At 43.6% G+C, this 21,138-nt stretch overlaps 1 protein-coding gene across 2 annotated transcripts in view; it reads right to left on the bottom strand.

Moving 5' to 3' along the window:
* The window catches only part of LOC120936982 (elongin-A-like), a 146,667-nt gene extending 125,914 nt beyond the window's left edge, over window positions 1–20,753 (bottom strand). Inside the window, exon 1 of one of the 2 annotated variants that reach the window (XM_040349831.1) lies at window positions 20,550–20,753. In XM_040349831.1, coding sequence (XP_040205765.1) covers window positions 20,550–20,624 — 75 coding nt within the window. In that variant the 5' untranslated portion in view covers window positions 20,625–20,753. Of the gene's footprint in view, window positions 1–2,660; window positions 3,019–20,549 lie in introns of those variants that run through there. The other variant, XM_040349832.1, reaches the window with a different exon arrangement.
* Between the last annotated feature and the right edge of the window lie 385 nt (window positions 20,754–21,138).

The raw sequence follows: 21,138 nt of genomic DNA, 5'->3' as shown, positions 1-21,138 counted from the left end.
TTTTTATTTTTGCAAGAAGTACGATAATGGTATATTGTTTCATAGGGGGGCTGAAATTTAGAAGAAAAAAAAAAAAAAGGGGGGGGGGTGAACATAATTTGACAGGCATGCCTTTAGAAATCTATAATTATGTATATATCCAGTTTTTCAACGTGTAGGCATCACAACTAGGAGGTAATAAATGGCACTTACAAGCTTCTGACATTGCTCACTAAAATAATATTTTTGACGGTCATACTTTCATAGTTAACCATCATTTTTCAGCAATTGTAATTTTAGAATGGAGGATAACATTTGAGGCAAATTGTACACTTGAGATTTTAAATGAACATATTCTGTGAAAATGAAAATGGTCCCAAAAATGTGTCAAAATTGTCCGAAGTGTCCGCCATAATGTCGCAGTGACGAGAAAAAAAAAAAAAAAATGATCGCCGCCATTTTATCAAAATGCAATAAAAACTATCCTCTATTTTTTAAACGCTATAAATTTTGCGCAAACCAACCGATAAACGCTTATTGCAATTTTTTTTACCAAAAATAGGTAGAAGAAGAATACGCATCGGCCTAAACTGAGGAAAAATTTTTTTTTTTTTTATATATATTTTTGGGGGATATTTATTATAGCAAAAAGTAAAAAATAGATTTTTTTTTCAAAATTTTCGCTCTATTTTTGTTAATAGCGCAAAAACTAAAAACCGCAGAAGTGATCAAATACAACCAAAAGAAAGCTCCATTTGTGGAAAAAAAATAATGCCAATTTTGTTTGGGAGCCACTTCGCACGACCGCGCAATTGTTAGTTAAAGCGACACAGTGCCGAATCGCAAAAAGGGGCAAGGTCCTTTAGCTTCATTTTGGTCCAAATCTTAAGTGGTTAAGCCGCACTCAATTCGCATAGGTGTAAACCCGGCCTTAAAGTAGCGTTTATCCTTTTGTCAGCACAAGTAGTGACGCATGAAGCCGAATTCCTAATTGTTTATCCTGTGATACATTTCACAAAGTCAGCTGCAGCACCAATGTGATGCTGGAGAAGAAAATCACAAGGCATTTACAAATTCACACATCACTGGAAGCATCAGTATGGCCATGATATTATTAATCATTATTATTCTTATGAACTGTGCAGACAGATAAGGGATCCTGTCCCATGCAAGTCATTCAATTTTTTTTTTTTTTTTTTAACAAATCAGTGCCTTTAAAAGTAATAATGACCATTTTATAAATAAGATATTAGCATTTAAATAAGAATCTTATCTGTATGGCAGGGATATGCAATTAGCGGACCTCCAGCTGTTGCCAAACTACAAGTCCCATGAGGCATAGCGAGACTCTGACAGCATCAAGCATGACACCCAGAGGCAGAGCATGATGGGACTTGTAGTTTGGCAACATCTGGAGGTCCGCTAATTGCTTATCCCTGCTGTATGGTGTAAAATAGCATGGAGACTAATTAATGAGGCAATACAGGGCAAAATATTTATGTGGAAGTAAATTGCTTTAAATAGATACTGTACTTAAACATGCCTACATATTACTGTAAATGTCTAATGTATGTAGGTCTATGTACGGAATAAAAATAAATAAATGGTTTGTGTCCCATTTATGGAATAAAATCCATCTCTTACCCTAGTACAGTGTTTCTCAATTCCAGTCTTCAGGCCCCCCCAACAGGTCAGGTTTTCAGGATTTCCATTATTTTGCACAGGCGATTTGATCAGTTTCACTGCCTTAGTAATCACCACAGCCTTTTCATCTGAGGGAAATCCTGAAAACCTGACCTGTTGGGGGGGCCTGAGGACTGGAATTGAGAAACACTGCCCTAGTAAGAGAGGCATACATACTAGTACACAAACACACTGGCTAGGTCAGTCTTTTGTTCATGGTGCAAAAAGGGGGAGAGGTGATCAAATACCACAAAAATAAAGCTCTGTACAGCGTTGCATGACTGTGCAATTGTCAATTAAAGTAACGCAATGCCATATTACAAAAAACGGCCTGTCACAAAGGGTGGCAAACAGGGCTGGCCCATCCATTAAGGGCACAGCCTCCCCTTTCCATCACCACCCCCTATTCAAGCATCCGGCCCCTTTCGGGACTTTTTGTTCTTTTTAAGCACCCGATTAGAGCCAGTGCGGGTGCACAGAACAGTGTGGGTGCACCGATTGCCGCCTCCCCCAAAAATGTTACCACCAGTCGTCCAAATCTTTGGCATGGCAAGTGGTTAATGTGTAGGTCCACTCTATATTTGAGACTGTAATGTCCAAAAGTGTAGTGGCCTATATATGAAATATTTGAAGTCACCCAAATAAATAATTCTATATAGAAGTAGTGTTTTATATGTGCAAGAGACAGACAGACAGACAGACAGACAGACAGAGACAGACAGACAGACAGACAGACAGACAGACAATCAAATGACAAATACCAAAGTTTCCACAGTAAAGACAGTTCCCCAGGGTCCCTGTCAACCTTTGAGCAATTAATCATAGCTGGAATGGAAGAGGCAGAGGGGGCAAGAATAGTACTACGTTTAACATTTTCATTTAAATGTGCATTTTACTGTGGAAACCACATCAAACCTCTGAGCTTTTCAAAGATAAAATGTTTTTACTCACATAGTTCCATCTCATGCAAAATTGAAGGGTCACATTATTTTATTTACCTGTTGGGTCGCTGTTCCTACCATTTTCATATCACTTAATTCTGATGCAACTTCCAGGTAGCATTCACCTACTTTAGCCTGGTGAACCTATCGCATATGCCAAATCAGGGGATTCAAAGATTTGCCATGGACCCATCACTTTAATGGCTGCATATTTGTCGACTTTATTCTTACGATAATGGGAATGTGTACATTTACTGGAACCTTACCATGTTTGTACACCAGTCCTTTAGTGTTACAAAGCAATCAACTTAAACAGTTCTAAAAGTTACCCTCTGCCTATGCAACTGTTCCATCATAAACTCCCTTTGAATCGCCCACGTTCAGGACAGATATACGTGAACACAGTCCTGATTGAGAAAAGTGGAAAATCACAGAAAAACTGGCATGCTTCATATGTAAAACTTGGACAGCCATGTATGGGAAGGGCCTCTTGTTCTCTAGGAAGGGTGGAATGGCTGAGTGTGCAGTGAGCTCAGAAGCTATGTATGGGAATACCAGTGGATATAGACAGCTCAGTTTACTTTGAGCTATAAATGGTCAATGCAACTGCCATCAGCTAGATGGGTAAAAACAGGCTGACCTCACAAACCTGAATACAAAGTGAGTGAATTGAACAGTAACAGATGTCATCTTCCCTTTTACTGTGGCTTCTTTTTTCTTTCCGTATGTCACAAATGTTATCAGGTCTACAAAAGGCACCACGCTCCCAGCCAACCAAGTCCGATTATATACATACAAACTCTATTCTCTAGTGTAAGATTTGTTACACAAGTACTTTATTCTTCTGCATTATGGTAAAGCTGTAGGCAAAGCTATCAGAGGGCTAAAAGAAAAAGCTGCATGCGGACTGGAGACTGCAAGATTGCTTAAATAAAAACCAGATGCTTTGCTTTTGACACATGCTAGAACAGAGTGTATGTAAAATAGAGGTGAAAAAAAAAAAAACACACACAACAACAACAACAACGTTTTAGGGCTATGTGCAGGCAAGCATTTACATATGTGTATACCTTTACCAAAGTGCTTCGATATGACTGATTGCAAACAGACAATCAGGACTGTTGCCTATAACAACCAATCTTACGCTTTCATTTTTAAAACCTGCACTGCATGTAAATTTTGAAAAAAATCCTTCCTATATATATATATCATTTTTTTTTTAATTTACATGCAGGTTTTAAAAATGAAAGCGTAAGATTGGTGTTTATATACACACACACACACACATACATACATACATACACACACTAGGCAATATACAATTCCAAAAATATTGCATGTTATCTGTACAACAAATGAAAAAGCAAGACACCATTATTTTAAACAATGAGGCTGCATTCACACCTGAGCGTTTTGTAGCCTGAAGCTATAAAACGCTAGGAGGGGAAAATATACATTATTCTCTATGGAGATGGTTCACATCTCCATTCCAAAAACGCGAATCGGGCGTTTTTGAACATTTGTATTCTCATAGAAAACTAATGGAAACGCTCGATCCAAGCGTCTAGCGCGACAACGAGCGTTTCTACGGGCGTTTTGTCACTTTAAACTCAGGAAGAAGATAAAAAAAAAAAAAATCTACAAACATAGCAACAAATGAAAGAGATGAGCATTTTTCCTATTGGCTAAAATAAAAAACAACGAAGTTCAAAAACGTCGGACAATGCTGTATGCAAACGCGTGAATACGTGTTAATACATTGCGACAAAACGCCGGAAAAAACAACCAAAAACGCTACGCTCAGTTGTGAATGCGGCTTGAGAAACAAACTCTAGTTTGACAGTATCAGGGGGTTTCCAGAGTGTTTTGGTCACCTGAACAGCAGGTTTGTAATCAGAATAGCTTTGGAAAGAACATTTGAAAACGCATATTAATCTTAGTTATGATCTTGTCCTACAGCATGTCAAATTACACATAGCCAGGAATACACAGTGTGCTATACAAGATCCAAATTCCATTCCAGCAGCAAACTATAGAAATAGATACAGCACAGCACATACGATGAAAGCAACACAAATTTGTCATCAGTTTTAATTAAAACACTACTGGTAAAAAATACAATCCTGCAACTCTTTGACAAGTAGGTATGTAGATATATAACCAATTGTGGATTGCGCAGACTACTATTCCCAATTAAATATTTTATGGTGCAAAATACGTATATAAATATGTGGGTAAATATACTCGGCTTCTTCTTGTGAAAAATTACAACTAGTGCTTAATTAATATAATGTGCCAAACAAATCAAATACAAATATATCATAAAATATTTTAGATCACAATGTGCAATATTCCCCACAAAAATATTTATTAATAAATCAACCCAGTGTAGATGGCAAGAACCTGTGCAATATTCTATTTTTTTTTTTTTAATTGAACAGCAAAGTGCAAATGCAAATGATAAAACGTATAAACCAACAGCAATAAGTGCTATACTCCAATTTATTCCAGTGTATCCAAAAAATGCAATGTGCAAAAAAATATATAATTAATGACAAATAATAAATATAAGATAGAAAGTATAAATGAATGTCCTCAGTGAGTGATCACTCCTTTCACTGCTGTTCTTATTTCGTGATTCTGTGTATCTACTTCCACCCTTAAAGTGCTCGCCACCACGAAATAGGAACAGCAGTGAAAGGATTGATTATTCACCAAGGACATTCATTTATACTTGCCATCTTACATTTATTATTTGTCATTATATATTTTTTGCACATTGCATTTTTTGGATACACTGGAATAAGTTGGAGGATAGCACTTATTGCTGTTGGTTTATATGTTTATCATTTTCACTTTGCTGTTCAAGTTTGAAAAAATTGAGAACATTGCACAGGTTCTTGGCATCTACACTGGGTTGATTTATTAACTGCTAAAGGACCACTGCTCAACGATATACGTCGACAAAATGGCACGGCTGGGCACAAGGGCGTACATGTAAGATCCCAGTCCTCTTCTCCGTGACCGTCCCCGTGGGAACAGCGGACCCGATCGCCGCCGGTGTCCCGCGATGAGGTCACAGAGAGGAAGAACGGGGAGAGGTAAGTGTAAACAAACCTCTCCCGGTGCTTCCTAGTGAACCGGTCACTGATCGTCTCTTCCCTGTCATAGGGAATGACGATCAGTGACATCACATGCCCAGCCACGCCCCCCCCACAGTAAGAACTCTCCCTTAGGGCACACTTAACCCCTACAGAGCCCCCTCCTGGTTAACTCCCTTCACTGCCATTTTTATGGCACTGTTCGCTGTAAAAATGACAATGGTCCCAAAATAGTGTCAAAAGTGTCCGATGTGTCTGCCATAATGTCGCAGTCACAATAAAAATTGCTGATCACCGCCATTACTAGAAAAAAAAATATATATATATATATGAATAAAAATCCAATAAACTATCCCCTATTTGGTAGACGCTATAAATTTTGCAAAAAACAATCATTAAACACTTATTGCGATTTTTTTTTTACCAAAAATATGTAGAAGAATACATATCAGCCTAAACTGAGGGACATTTTTTTTTATTTTATATCTTTTTTAGGGGATATTTATTATAGCAAAAAGTAAAAAAATATTGATTTTTTTTTCAAAATTTTCGCTCTATTTTTGTTTATAGCGCAAAAAATAAAAACCGCAGATGTAATCAAATACCACCAAAAGAAAACTCTATTTGTGAAAAAAAAAAAAAAATGCCAGTTTTGTTTGGGAGCCACGTCGCACGACCGGGCAATTGTCAGTTAAAGCGACGCAGTGCCGAATCGCAAAAAAGGGGCCAGGTCCTTTAGCTGCATAATGGTTCGGGGCTTAAGTGGTTAATGAATATAGTTTTTTGGGGGAATATTACACATTGCAACCTAAAATATTTAATGATATTATTTGTTTTTGATTGGAACATTATATTAAACACTAGTTGTAAGGCTTTTTCACAAGAACAGTGTATATTTACCCACATATTTCTATACGTTTTTTGCACAATAAAATATCATTTAATTAAGAATAGTAGTCAGCGCAATCCACAATTGGTTATATTACATTTATTCCACTCTAGGGTGGCATACATCCGATTGCAGCAGACTGAATCAATAGAGATCCATTTGTTTTCTTTGCGCCGGTAGCATTTTCTTTTATATGTATGTAGATATGTTTCAAGGCCATTTTATAAAAATATCATCTCCGCTTTGCAATCCCAGCTCAAAATATCTAAAAAAGTATTTTAGGTCTAGTAGACCAAAGGCAGTTTCATTTAATTTGGTTAAAGCCCAACTCCAGGCACTTGGAATTTTTACATACTGATGAGGCTGTGGGTGTACTTTGTAACTGGAAAAGCAGAGGGATGGGGTGGAGGCACAACACCGTAATTGGTGCCAGTCATTGACAGCGCTCAGATGTGTTGGGGAGCCAAAGGATACAGCTCCCAATGAACTTTGTGGCAAAAGCTGAATGGAGCTTACCAGAAAACAATAAAGGATGAAAAGACAGACTATACATATGGCTGAGTGAGTGAGAAATTTATATAGCGCAACACATGCAAACAGAATCGCCTTTGGGCGCTTAGTATCCGTTCCCTACTGTCCTTTTTTTGCTTTCAGAAAAGATGGGTTTTGAGTTTTTTTTTGAAGGCCAGGTGATTCACCTCCATTTGGATGCTGGTTGGTAGAGCGTTCCATAGTCTAGGTCCTTGGACTGGAAATCTTCGTTCTCCTTTGGATTTGCATCTGGAGTAGATTTTGGTCGGTGGATCGGAGAACGCGATTGGGGTTGTGACTTTTTAATTTTTCGCATAGATATTGGGGGGCATTTCCTTGGACACACTTATGCGTCAGACAGAGTGCCTTAAAAGTAATTCGGTCTTTTACTGGCAACCAATGAAGGGATCTCAGGGCTATTGTACAAAGGATTAAAGAAAAAAAATTATATATATATATATATATATATATATATATATATATATATATATATATATATATATATATATATATAAAAAAAAAAAAAAAATGCATCCATCTATTTATATTATATATAAAAAAATGTTTTTGTCCTACTTGCCTGTAAAATCCTTTTACCACATCAAGAGACACAGAATTAGGCTATTATTCCTTACATACTGGGTTATATGCCATCTCTAGTTGAATGGGCACTGGTAGACCAAAGTCTTAGACAGGATGTCCGCCCCTATATAACCCCTCCCATACAGGAAGTACTTCAGTGTTGTACCAAGTGCTGAATCCTCAGAAGAGGGGACGGACCTCTGTGTCCCGTGATGTACTCAAAGAAAAAAAAAGGATTTTACAGGCAAGTATGATGAAAAAAAGCCTATTTTCTTTATCGTATATCACGGGATACAGAGTTAGGCCATTATATAGGGAGACACCCTGCCAAAAACCTAGACTTGCAGGTGACTGTATTTCTAAAAGTCTTTCAGGACAGCACCTGGAGAGAGCGTAGCTCCACCCAACTTCCCAGGAAGCAATGCGAATAAACGCTTCCCCTTTAAAAAAAGACAGCCCACTTCCACCATGGCCTTAATTATAAAGGAAAAACCTCCAGCCATGCAGAAAGTCAGAATTTTTAAACAAACCAACACCACATACACATATAAATTTAACAGTGCAAGCTATGTTGGAAACCACTAGGAAGGGTAATAGCTGCTGTCCTGTAAGACTTCTAGAAATACCATCCCCGGGAAGTCCAAAGTTTTCTCAAGAGTCTTTCAGGACAGCACCTGGAGAGGACAAGGGAGGAAAAAAAACAAAAAACAAACACAAAAACAAAACACTTACTCTAGGGTGGGACCACCGCCTGTAGGACCTTCTGGCCGAATGGCCTGCGCTGAGGCTGATAGTAGATCAACTCTATAATGCTAGATAAACGTAGGGAAACTTGTCCAATGTACAGCTTTACAGATTTGGTCCGGTGAGGTGCCAGTCCTCAGTTCAGGATGTTGCAACTGCCCTAGTTGAGTGGGCCTCGATACCCTCTGGTGGTATCTGCCCTGAGGCTTTGTAGGCTTCTTCAATGGCTGTTCTAAGCCATATTCCTATTGAGCTTTTGGAAGCATGCTGTCCCTTAAGAGCCCCTGAGAACAGCACAAAAAAAAAGAATTTGCTAGGGATGCACAAAACGTTGGTAGACTCACGTCCTGAGAACGATGAAATGCAGAGAAGACCTTAGGAAGAACTATCCGATCTGGAAAGACCATTAGGAAAGGTTTAATTATGGAAAAAGCCTGCAGCTCACTGACTCTCCTGGCAGTGGTTACTGCCACCAATAAGGTCATTTTCAAGGTCCAATTCTCCTCCTCCAGAGGTTTGAAAGGTTTCCAATTAGCCCCTGCAGGACCACTGACAAGTCCCAACTTGTAAAAAAGCCGATAGGCACTGGTCTTGACCTAGCCATTGACTTAAAAAAAAAAAAAGCCAATAACTAAATGGATCCCTTGATAATTGTACTTGGAAAAAAAAAACTGATCATGCGGCCACCTGCATCTTCAAGGTGCTAACCCCTTTTCCATTCCCTCATGAAGAAACTCCAGGATGGAAATAGTCTCCTGCGTGACTTTTTTTCCTGCCGTTTAGCAGCATAGAAATGAATTTGTCTGACAGACCCTTTTTCTTTAGGATCTGCTCCTCAGAAACTAGGCTGCCAACTTGAGCTGGCTTACGTCTGGATGCTGGATGGGTCTCTGACTCAGTAGATCGTCCCGTAGAGGTAACATCCAATGGGGTTCCATTACCAGGTTCAAGAGTGAGAACAATATCCTTTTGGCCCAATAGAGAGCCACCAGTATTAGATTTGTGGACCCTTCTGGAAATGTATTGAGGACCAATGGTATTAACTGGAAGGGGGGGGAGCATAACACAAATGGAAGTCCCATGGATGAGCCAGAGCTTCCAAACCTCTTGCCTGATCCCTTTGGTTCAGAGAAAAGTAAGGTCGGGAGCTGTGTGAGTGGTTCGCAAACAGGTCGACCCGAGATCTGCCCCCACCTGTTTATCACCATCTGGAAAGCTTTAGAGTTTAGACTCCACATCGATTCTGAAAGTCTTCCTGCTCAGGAAGTTGGCCCTTTAATTAAAGCTGCCATTCAGGTGTATTGCTGACAGGGACCCAGATTTTTCTCTGCCCAGATTAAGATCTCCTGAGCCAAGGACAGGAAAACCGGAGTTAGGCTTACCGGTAAGTCTTTTTTTTTTTTTAGGAGTCTTCCAGGACAGCCTCTTGAGACCTTGGGCTCCTCCCTCTGGGCCAGGAAACACACACCCATTTCTTTAAAGCTGGTCCTCCAGGCCTCCCTCCTCAGTTTACCCGAGAACTAACAGAAGGACCTGAAAGACATAATATACTAACACAGCATTAGATCATCATTACAATACCGGTTCACATATTGACACCGGGTGGGAAAAACTCGGGCTGTCCTGGAAGACTCCTAGAAACAGAGTTACCGGTAAGCCCAACTCCGGTTTTCTCAAGTCGTCTTCCAGGACAGCCTCTTGAGATGATAAGCAAGAACTTACTTGATTAGGGTGGGACTACTGTCTGGAGGACCTTCCTTCCAAAGGCTTGCTCTTTGACCGACAGTAGGTCTAAACGGTAGTGTCTTGCAAATGTAGAAAAAGAAGACCATGCTGCTGCTTTGCATATCTCTTCCGGGGAGGCTCCGGCTCCCTCTGCCCAGGATACCGAGACTGCCCTGGTTGAATGTGCTTTGACCAAAGGTGGTTCTTTACCCCCTAACTGATAAGCTTCAACTATCGCCATCTTAAGCCACCTAGCGATGGATGACTTGGATGCTCCGTAACCCTTGCGGACACCCGCAAAGTTAATGAAAAGTGCGTCTGAACGCCTGAACTCTTTAAACAAAAGATTTCTTTTGACATCTAACAAACTAAATAATTCCCCTTCATCACTCTGAGGAGGAATGAAAATGTAGGCAGGACAATGTCCTGGGTCCTGTGAAACAGAGGCCACCTTGGGCAAAAAACTAGGGTCTGTTTTCTGGATGACGGAATCATCCTTAATCACCAAAAAATGCTCTCGAATCGACAGTGCCTGTAGATCACTGACCCTCCTGGCTGATGTGATTGCTACTAAGAAAACAGTCTTTAGGACTATGTCTCAGCGAAGATTTCTACAGGGGCAAAAAGGGTTCTTGGTAAGGGCTCTAAGCACCAAAGATAGGTCCTAGGTGGGTCAGGTTCTCACCTTCACAGGTTTGGACCTTGCCAAGGCTTTGAAAAAAAAATTCACGAACTGATTCTGCTGGAGTGGGGTCTCAAGAAAGATACCCAAGGCTGCTGCTTGCACCTTAAGGCTATTGATAGATAACCCCCATATTAAAAAATGTGTCCCACTGGGGGCAGCCGGAAGTGGACCTTATGTCTCTGCACACTTCCTCGTTGAGGGACCATTCGTCCTGGTTTATGGGCTGCCGACTGAGAAAGTCGGCTAGGGTATTCTGTGAACCCTTCAGGTGGACCGCTGATAAAGAAGCCAGGTTCATCTCGGCCCAGCTCAGAATCTGGCCTGCTGTGGCTTGTAGGGCAGGGCTCCTTGTGCCCCCCTGTTTGTTTATGTACGCGACCGTTGTCGCATTGTCCGTCCTCACCTGAAGGTGATGTCCAACTACCTGGGATTGGAAGGCTTCTATGGCTCTTAAGACTGCCAAAAGCTCCCTCTGATTCGAGGATCGCTGAGCTTCCACTGGTAACCAAGGCCCCTGGGCCCAATTCCCATCCAGATGGGCTCCCCAACCTAGCATGCTTGCGTCGGTTGTTACTACTAGGGTCGAAGGAGAATCCCATGACAGACCCTTTTCCAGGTTTTGGAGGGACCGCCGCCACCATAACGTTCTTTTTATGCTGGCCGGGATATGCATGGGTAGGTCCAAACTTTCTCTTTGGCCGTCCCACTGCCTCAGCATCAGATTTTGCAGAGGGCGTTGATGTAACCTGGCCCATGGCACTGCCAGGAAACAGGCCGACATCAACCCCAAAACCCTCATCACATCTGACCAGGGCAACCTGGTTGGTCTGAAGCTGGGCTACTGCTCGTTCCACTTTCTGAATCTTCTCCCTGGGAAGAAAGACTTCCATCCTTACTGAGGAGATTCTGTATCCTAGATATAGGACGTCTTGAGATGGAGACAACTGGGGCTTGTCCTCGTTGATTAACCATCCTAGAGACCGTAGGAAGCTCTGGGACTCCTGTAGGTCTTTCTCTAGAAGGGGACCGGAGGAGGTAATCAACAGGAGATCGTCCAAGTAGGGGATCACTGTAATGCCCTGGACCCTCAAGGGTGCCAGGACCTTGGTGAAGATCCTCGGAGAGGAAGACAGTCCGAAGGGCAGTGCACAACCTTTGGACCTCTCCGTACTGCTAACCTCAGATACTTTTGACATTCCAGACGTATGGGAACATGCAGATAAGCGTCCCGGAGGTCTACTGTGGCCATAAAACAGCCTGGAAACAGGAGGTTTGTCACTGAGAAGATTGACTCCATCCTGAACCTTTTGTATCTTATGTACTTGTTGAGAGGGCGAAGGTTCAGAATCAGCCTGTATTTCCCGGAAGGTTTCTTCATGACAAATACGTGAGAATATACCCCCTGGCCTTCCTCCTCCTGGGGAACCTGAACCAGGACTCTTTGGTCTAATAAGTCCCCTAGTAATAGACCCAGGGCTTCCGCCTTTTCCCGGTCTTTTGGTAACTGGGTGACCAGAAACAATGGGGGTGAGAGGGAAACGAACTCCAACCTGTAACCGTTCTTTACAATGGCCCAGATTCAGGTAGAATCGCGCAATATTTGCTTGGGCAAAGAGCAAAAAATTTTCTCTGCGCCCACGCAAATATTGCGCTTTGCCCGCGATCCACGGAGCAGTTGCTCCGTAAATTGCGCGGGCGATATGCTAAATAGCCCTGCGTAAGGGTGCCTAATGTAAATGATCCCGCCATCATTTAAATTAGGCGCGCTCCCGCGCCGAGCGAACAGCGCATGCTCCGTCGGGAAACTTTCCCGACGTGCATTGCGGCAAATGACGTCGCAAGGACGTCATTTGCTTCTAAGTGAACGTGAATGGCGTCCAGCGCCATTCACGGTTCACTTACGTAAAATTTGAACGTCGCGAGCGGGAAGCGCAGCTATACTTTAGCATTGGTTGCGCCTGCTATTAGCAGGAGCAGCCTTATGCTAAAGTGGCCGTACGGAAACTCCGTACCTTGCGTGCGCAGGGCCCGCGCAACTTTTGTGAATCGGTGGTAGTATGCAATTTGCATACTATACGCCGATCACAATGGCCGCGCCCCCTAGCGGCCAACGCAAGAATGCAGCCTGGGATGTGAAGGCATAAGGAGGCTTATGTCTGTCACATCCTAGGCTGCAGTCGGTGTAACGAGGTTCCTGAATCAGGAGCACTCGTTACACCGGAGCAAGTAAGCCCTTGCGCCGCGCAACCTATGGTTGCGCGGGCGCAAGTGCTTCTTGAATCTGGGCCACTGTCTTGAATGAACAGGCTTGAAGTTGACTTTGTCCACTGTGGAAGGAATTCCCCCAGCCTTCCTCCCACTGGGACGCGGGCATCACTGGGGCTTGGGGGTGGTCTGAGGAGGATTGAACAAAATACCTCCTCTACCACACCCTTTTTGGCCTGACCAATGTTTCTTGGGACGAGCCTCTATCATTTTGGTTCTGCTTGAAGCCCCGAAAAAAATGTTTATTCTCATTTTTATTCCTCTTTTCTGGAAAGGATTTATTTTTATCCTGAGTTCTCCAACGCCTCCTGGAGGCCAGGCCCGAACAAATGGTCACCCGAGAAGGGTAGGCCGCAAAGCTTTAATTTGGACGCCGAATCATCCGTCCATGTTTTAAGCCACACAGCCCTTCTGGCTGCATTAACCAATGCAGCCGACCTCGCTGCCAATTTAACCGACTCTGCCGAGGCGTCTGCTAGGAACCCGACTGCCTTTAACAGTAAGGGAAAGGACTTTAGTATCTGCGGTCTAGAAGTGCCGGCAGAGATGTGAGACTGCATCTGCCCCAGCCAGCATTCCAGGTTTCTGGCCACACAGGTGGCTGCGAGGCTGGCTTTAGACCTATTGCAGAAGCATCCCAGGCACTTTTAAGCAGTACCTCGCCTCTCTTGTCCATGGGATCCTTTAGCGACCCCAAATCGTCAAATGCCAGTTCAGTTTTCTTAGACACCTTGGCTAGAGGGACATCTAATTTTGGAACCTTGTTCCACGGATGGGAAACATCATCCTCAAAGGGAAACCTCTTGAGACTACCCGAAAAGAAGGGCCTCCTCTCGGGTTGTTCCCACTCAAGTAGAATCGCCTCAATAAACGACTTGTGTATGGGAAATACTCTGGCCTTGTTAGCACTGCACCCCTGATACATTTGGTCGTGCTTGGACAGTTGGACTGGTTCCTCACAAATCTCCAACGTCTCGTAAATTGCTTTTAATAAATCGCCTACATCATCGAGGGATAACTTATACCTCGACCCCCTGGAGGAATCTTCTTCCATTTCAGAACCAGATGCTGAGTCCACCTGAGAAGAGGTTTGGGATCTGGAGAGACTTTCCCTCACTGACCCTCCTGCCTCCTCCTCCTCCTGCTCTATCCCTACCACTGAGGGTTCAGACAAGGATGGTGCACTAGCTGCCCTGTAAAGGGGGGGGGGGACAGCATCTGTACCCTGTCCATCATACCTCTGAATGATTGGAAGGTAGATGCTAGCTCGTCTTTAACAGATGCCACGACTTTTTGGCACTCCGCTCTCATCTTTGACGAGACTGGCGATACAATCTGGGCATAGTGGCTTCCTCCAATTAGAGCCCAACTTAGCCCCGCAAACAGCACACTTCTTCTTAGGTAGAAGAAGATCTGCACAGGCATCTTGTCCTGGGCTTTACCCTAAAAGCAAACAATCAGGAACAAGATCCAATTAGAATACCACCCTGACCCACTCCACCTCTGTGTACTGAGTCAGCTAAGAAGTGCCCCAAAGCCCATCACCTTAGGTTCCCCACCCAGGCAGGGAGGGAGTAGCAAGGTCCCAAAAAAGTCATGATCCCCCAGTGTAAGACATGGCCTACTCTCACCACCTTACCTGGGAGATGCCAGAGCCTGTTGAACCGGAGTCAATTGCTGTCCCAGCCTCCTCCATGGTGTCCGCGCGGCCCCGCCGAGCTTGTTTTGCACCACTCCGGATGCCTGCTGCCCCGCAAATGGACAGGACTATGTACATACGGCGCTCCTTGATGACGCCGTTCCTGTCGGAGCGTCACTTCCGCCAGCTGGAACGCAAAGTCCCCGCCCCTCGGCGCCCTTCCGGAAGCCAGAACGGCGTGGCCAGCCAGCGTCTCCTCCCAGGAGCTTGCATCTGTCATTAACCTGGCAGACTACTGGATGGTCTGGCTTGACTCCCTCATTGGAGTGCCGGGTGCTTGTCCAAAAAGGAGCGGAACAATTGGGAAGTATCCATAAGTTCCTTTTGTAAGGAGACCAAAAGATCTGAGCTTTGTGGCTGCTTTTCTTTTCCCTGCTTGTGCTTTACTAGGTCCATTATACAGTCCTCACACAGGGTCTAGGTCCAGCTTTCCTTAAGGGGCGCTTTGAAGGTAGGGCACCTTTTCTTAGAAGAGAGGGGTATGCTTTTTTTTTTTCCCCGTGCCTCCTGCAATATCCCCCACCCTCCCCCCCACAGAGAGGAAAGGAAGGGCGGAGGGGTGAAGAGAGAGACCATCCAAACAACGCCCCCTATAGAGGTAACTGAAGGGGCATGGAACAGGCTCATTGCCTTCCTCAAACTACCCAGACACCAGGGGGAAGGGTGGAGGGATAAACTAAGCCCCAAGGTAAAAGATCTGGAGCCTCAGCCCCATCTTACCTGGGCACATAGGTGAGCTAATGGGGGGGAACAAACGAGTTGCCCCCTGCATAAAAGGTTTGGACCAGCGAATGGGAGGCTAAAGGCCTTTGGAAGAATACAGACAAGGCCAAAATCGGACCCCCGATTGTACTGAAAGCCAATCTGATTTCCACAGCCGACTGTAGAAGAAAGAATTCTCCCAATCATGCATTATCAAGATGCCATTTTCTGGCTTCACACCAAACAATACAAGTCTTCCAGACCATAACCACTTCAGGCCCGGAACAATTCTGAGAACGGGGAGAAAGGGGAGAACGGGGAGAGAATCACTTTCATGTAAACATCCTTTGTAATAGGAATATGACATGACAGAACCTCTTTACAGTAAAGCCTCGAACACACGATCAGTCCATCCGATGAGAACGGTCTGAAGGACCGTTGTCATAGGTTAACCGATGAAGCTGACTGATGGTCCGTCGTGCGTACACACCATCAGTTAAAAAAACGATCGTGTCAGGACGTAAAACACAACGACGTGCTGAAAAAAACAAAGTTCAATGCTTCCAAGCATGCGTCGACTTGATTCTGAGCATGCACGCGTTTTTAACCGATGCTTTTGCATACCAACGATTGGTTTGGCGCCCATCGGTTCAATTTTAAAGCAAGTTCTCATTTTTTTGACCGAAGGTTAAATAATCTATGGGGCCTACACACGATCGGTTTGGACTGATGAAAACGGTCCTTCAGACCGTTGTCCTCTGGCGATCCTATCGTGTGTACAAGGCCTTAGATATGGGGTCAATATAAGACCCCACATCTCACTACTAGGCTGGGAAGCATTTTTGAATGCAGAGGTCAGGCGTGATGTCATAAGATCACGCTCGGCCTTCGACGATCATAGAGACTCCAGCGACCATCTGGTTCGCAGGAAATCTCTGTGATCATCATCCGGGGGGCCGGCAGATCCGTTCTCCGAATCGCCAACCGCATCGGTGATTTGGGAGAAGCACCGGAGGGCGGCGGGAGGGGGGGTCCCCTTCCGCTCCCTGTAAAAATCAATCAATCGGTGGAACAGCAGCTATGATCATTCTTATGGTGTAGGGAATCGGCAGCTGAAACTGGCAATATCTGAATGATCATTCAGATATATCACCACAAAGCCCAGGACGTCATATGACATACCCTGGTCGCCAAGTGGTAATTATCGATCTTCCTAGTGACCACCTTCCTGGCATTGACTAGGGTAGACACCACGATCTTTCAACACCCTGGTTTCAATAGCCATGCTGTCAAATTTAAAGACTGTAAATTGGGGTGAAATATAGGACCTTGAGATAGTAGATCGGTGGTGGCACAGAAGTGCCCATTTATTGCCAATCTCATGGTCTCTGGGAACCAGGACATTCTGGGCCAGGCCAGTGCCACCAGGATCCCCCCATTCCCAAATCCTGAACAACAAATGTGGAAGGAGAGGGATGGGGGGGGGGGGAGCAAAAGCAAACCAAGGCGAATTGGCTCCATGGAACTACCAGAGAATCTGCTCTGATTGCCAGGGGATCCCTTGTTTGGAACACAAACTAATGTAGCTTGTTGTTGAACCTAGATGCCAATAGAGCGACATCTGGCCATCCCCATCGCTGGCAGATTTCACGAAACATGATTGGGTGTAGGGACCATTATACCAGGCAAACATGCTGGTGGCCGAGATAATCTGCCTTTCATCGCCGATAGAACCGGCACTTGTTTCTCTTCCCAGGCGAATAAGTGGTTCACATCCTAGTAAGCTGAACGGCTTTTTCGGCAGCTAGCGGGGGTTTAAAGGGCCCCACTAGCGGCTCAAAAGCACAGCAAAAACAAGGTTAAAAATAGCAACGATTTACCGCAGACGCTGGTCAGTGTGAAAGCAGCCTAATGCCGCGTCCACACGGTCGGAATTTACGACAAAAAACTTTCGATGTGAGCTTGTTGTCGGAAAATCCGACCGTGTGTATGCTCCATTGGACATTTGCTGTTGGAGTTTCCGACAACAAATGTTCGAGAGCAGGTTCTCAATTTTTCCGACAACAAAAGTTCTTGTCGGAAATTTTGATCGTCTGTAGCCAATTCCGACGCATGCTTGGAATCATTGAACTTCATTTTTCTCGCCTTGTCGTAGTGTTGTACGTGACCGCGCTATTGACGTTCGAAATTTCCGACAACATTTGTGTGACCGTGTATATGCAAGACAAGTTTGAGCGAACAATCCGTCGGAAAAAAATCCACGGTTTTGATGTCGGAATGTCTGATAATGTGTACGCAGCATAAGTGGTTTCAAGAGGCAGGGGAGATCACAGACAGAAAAAAAAAACACACATTACTTGGTCATTTTGGAGTGAAGCTTTTGAGCATAAAAAAAAAAAAAAAAAAAATACCCAAAAGCTCCTTTACGTGCTTCAACACTCATTAACACTAGGCACATTTCCATAGTTCCCACCCAATTCTGGCCAATAGATTGTTTTAACGCTAAACGCAGGAGTATGCATTAACACCAATGCAAAACACTGCTTTTTACCACTTTTTTTTTTGCTGCTGCTAAACTCCTTTAAGGCTTCATGTACACTGCTGCTGGTAAACGGACATTTAAGCCTCATGCACACTGGACGTTTTTACAGCAGCCGTTTTTGGCAGTAGACATTTTTTTCTACAGTCATTAAACTCTCCATCATGTTATCCTATGTGTCCATGCACACATAGCCTGTTAGCAGTTTTGGGCAGTGGCGTTTTTGAGCAGTAAAAAATAAAAATAATAAAAACACACACACACACACACACACACACACACACACACACACTAGTGGGTTCTGAGAGACGTTTTTCAGCTATAAAAACGCTACAACGCTGATAAACGCTCAAAAACTTTGCTCAACAGCATTTAACGTTTTTTGATCCATTTAAAAAGAAAAAAATAAATTTTTTTTTTCAAAAAGAAAAGCTAGAAAACGCCAATGCGGAAAAACGCTAAACAGTCTAATAAACGCTAAAAAACGATACTGCAAAAAAATTTGAAAAACTCACTGCAAAGATACTGTCGTTTTTATAACGTAATTTTAACATCCAGTGTGCATGAAGACTTAGGAGTATTTTTTTTCAGCTGCCCCTAAACTCTCCTCTTATCAGTACATGTACACAGGGTCGCATATAGTCGTTTCTAGGTAGTGGCGTTTAGATTTTTTTTTTTGGAAAGCATAAAAAATGCGTTCAAGACAGGTGTTCAGAAACGCCCAACCCCTGTAACAGCTTGCAAACGTGTGTAAATGTGGTAACTCTTATTTAGCCACATTGCATTTACAGGCGGATGTTTGACTAATGAAGAAAAAAAAAAAAAAAAAAAAAAAAAACACCACACACACACACACGCTTCTAAACGTAAACGCTGCTAGATGCGGCAAAACTGACTTTTTAAATGTTGGTTACTATCCGTCAAGTTAAATCTTTCAGGAGAGGTTGTAAAACGTCATGGGTACATTAAGACTTGGAGAAAAATTTAAATACAAAAAAAAATGCCACAGCGGAAGAAGTTCTGCATCGTCTGCACAATTGTTTAAAACACGGTTATGCAGTGCATTTTTTTTTTTCTGGTGCCATCATCGGCACATACTGTCGGCACACTGCTGAGCAATCACCTGCATATACCCTGGGCGCCCTGCTGAGTAGGGATGAGCTCCGGCGTGTTTGCACAGTCCACGTGCAGAGCCTGCACGGCGCTGCTCTAACCACAGGCAGCGAAGCATTTCCCGATCTCTGCAGCCGAGCATCGGGACAATGTCTCCCTGCCTGCGATTAGCGCAGCGCCGTGCAGACTGCCTGGCGGGCTCTGCACATGGATTGTGCGAACATGCCGGAGCTCATCCCATACCGCGGGCGCCCTGCTGCGCAATCACCTGCGCATACTGCGGGCGCCCTGCTGCGCAATCACCTGCGCATACCGCGGGCGCCCTGCTGAGCAATCACCTGCGCATACCGCGGGCGCCCTGCTGTAATTTAAGCCTTAAAGAGAGAAGAAAAATTAAAAACGCATTAAGGAATATGAGGCCTAAAGTTAGAATACTACAGAGCCACAGCTGAAGAAGTTCTGCATCTTCTGCACAATTGTTTAAAACACGGTTATGCAATGCATTTTTTTTTTTTTTTTGGTGCCATCTTTTGCGCATACCGTGGGTGCCTTGCTGAGCAATACAACTGCTCAGCAGGGCGCCAACAGTATGTACAGATATCTGCTGCGAATACGGTGGGCATCACGCATCAACCCCTTTTACAATGAGCAGTGCAAAGCCTGGAGGGAAGGATCAATGGAAATATATATGCATTGTAAGTATTGTCACAAAGTTGTATAAGGAAAAGCCAAGATTATATATCTGTGTTTACGTCTGCAAAATTTTAAAAGCATATCTAAATTACTAATAATTGTTATTGAAATAAAACACAGTGCGCATGTTGCACTTCATAGCAAGACTATGAGGACTGCTTTGCTCTTCTCCCCACACCTGTTGCAGTCTAGTGTGCTGACCAGAATAGCCAGCCTGAAATGCTCCACACTTCCTGAATACCTCACTGATAACCAGTGCATGTGAACTTCACATTTCCTTCCTAATTAACTGCAGCAGCCGCTTTGTGCTGGGCCTTCTATGAAGGTCTCTGAAGTGTGATTTGATATTGAATACATGTGTTAATTAGTTTTAATTTTCTAATGAAGCTAAACCACCAGACAGAAAACTTAAAGCCCTTACACACAATACTTACAAAAGACTAACATTTTTATGATTGCTTTGAGGTGTATATCCAGATAAGCTAATGTTTGGAAAATAAAAAACAACACATACACACACTTTCAAAATCTGAACAATTTCCATCAGATGTATAGCACTGCCTATGTATTCAGTTATTACGCATTCATGAAGGCTCCTGTACTTGTTGGTCAAGCTACACGCTCAACAATGCGCTTAAATATTAATCTCTTAGCATTCACAGTTGTTCTATATGATACCTTTCGAGGGTCTTGTGTATGGCCAAGCCGTTCTTGAAGCTTCTGCACTCTCTGTAACATACTCTGAGCATCCATTATGAATGCTCTTTGCCAAGTAGTGTTTTTTGTTTTTTTTTCCAAGATCCAATTCTGCTAAGTGGGTTCTGACATCTCCTGTGACCTCACTGCCCCATGTGACTACCTAAATCACATGCTATGGAGGGTCATGTGATATCATGCAGATGGTTTCCATTCATTGGGCTGATTTGTATAAATAGTAAAGAAGGTCAGAGCTGAAGTAATGCTGTTGTGTATCACTATTAGATTCATGCTTGGACTTTATAACACCAAACCATATTGTTAGCCAAACAATATGCACCTGGCTCACCCACAGTTTTATGTCCACAATTTCAGACAGGAAACAGTGCATTTTTACTTTGTATCAAAATATATTTGTCTTAGGCCCCTTTCACATGTGCAGACCGTATGTCCGCATTTTCATCCATCCGTTTGCGGATGAAAAAGGGACATACATGGGTCCCTATGTGATTGCGGGTGTCAGCGGATGACCATCCACTGACACCCGTAATCACACGCCTCCGCAAAGATC

Source organism: Rana temporaria, chromosome 4 (assembly GCF_905171775.1).
Source record: "Rana temporaria chromosome 4, aRanTem1.1, whole genome shotgun sequence".
NCBI classification, from domain to species: Eukaryota; Metazoa; Chordata; class Amphibia; order Anura; family Ranidae; genus Rana; species Rana temporaria.
This window is presented reverse-complemented; position numbering and strand designations above follow the sequence as displayed.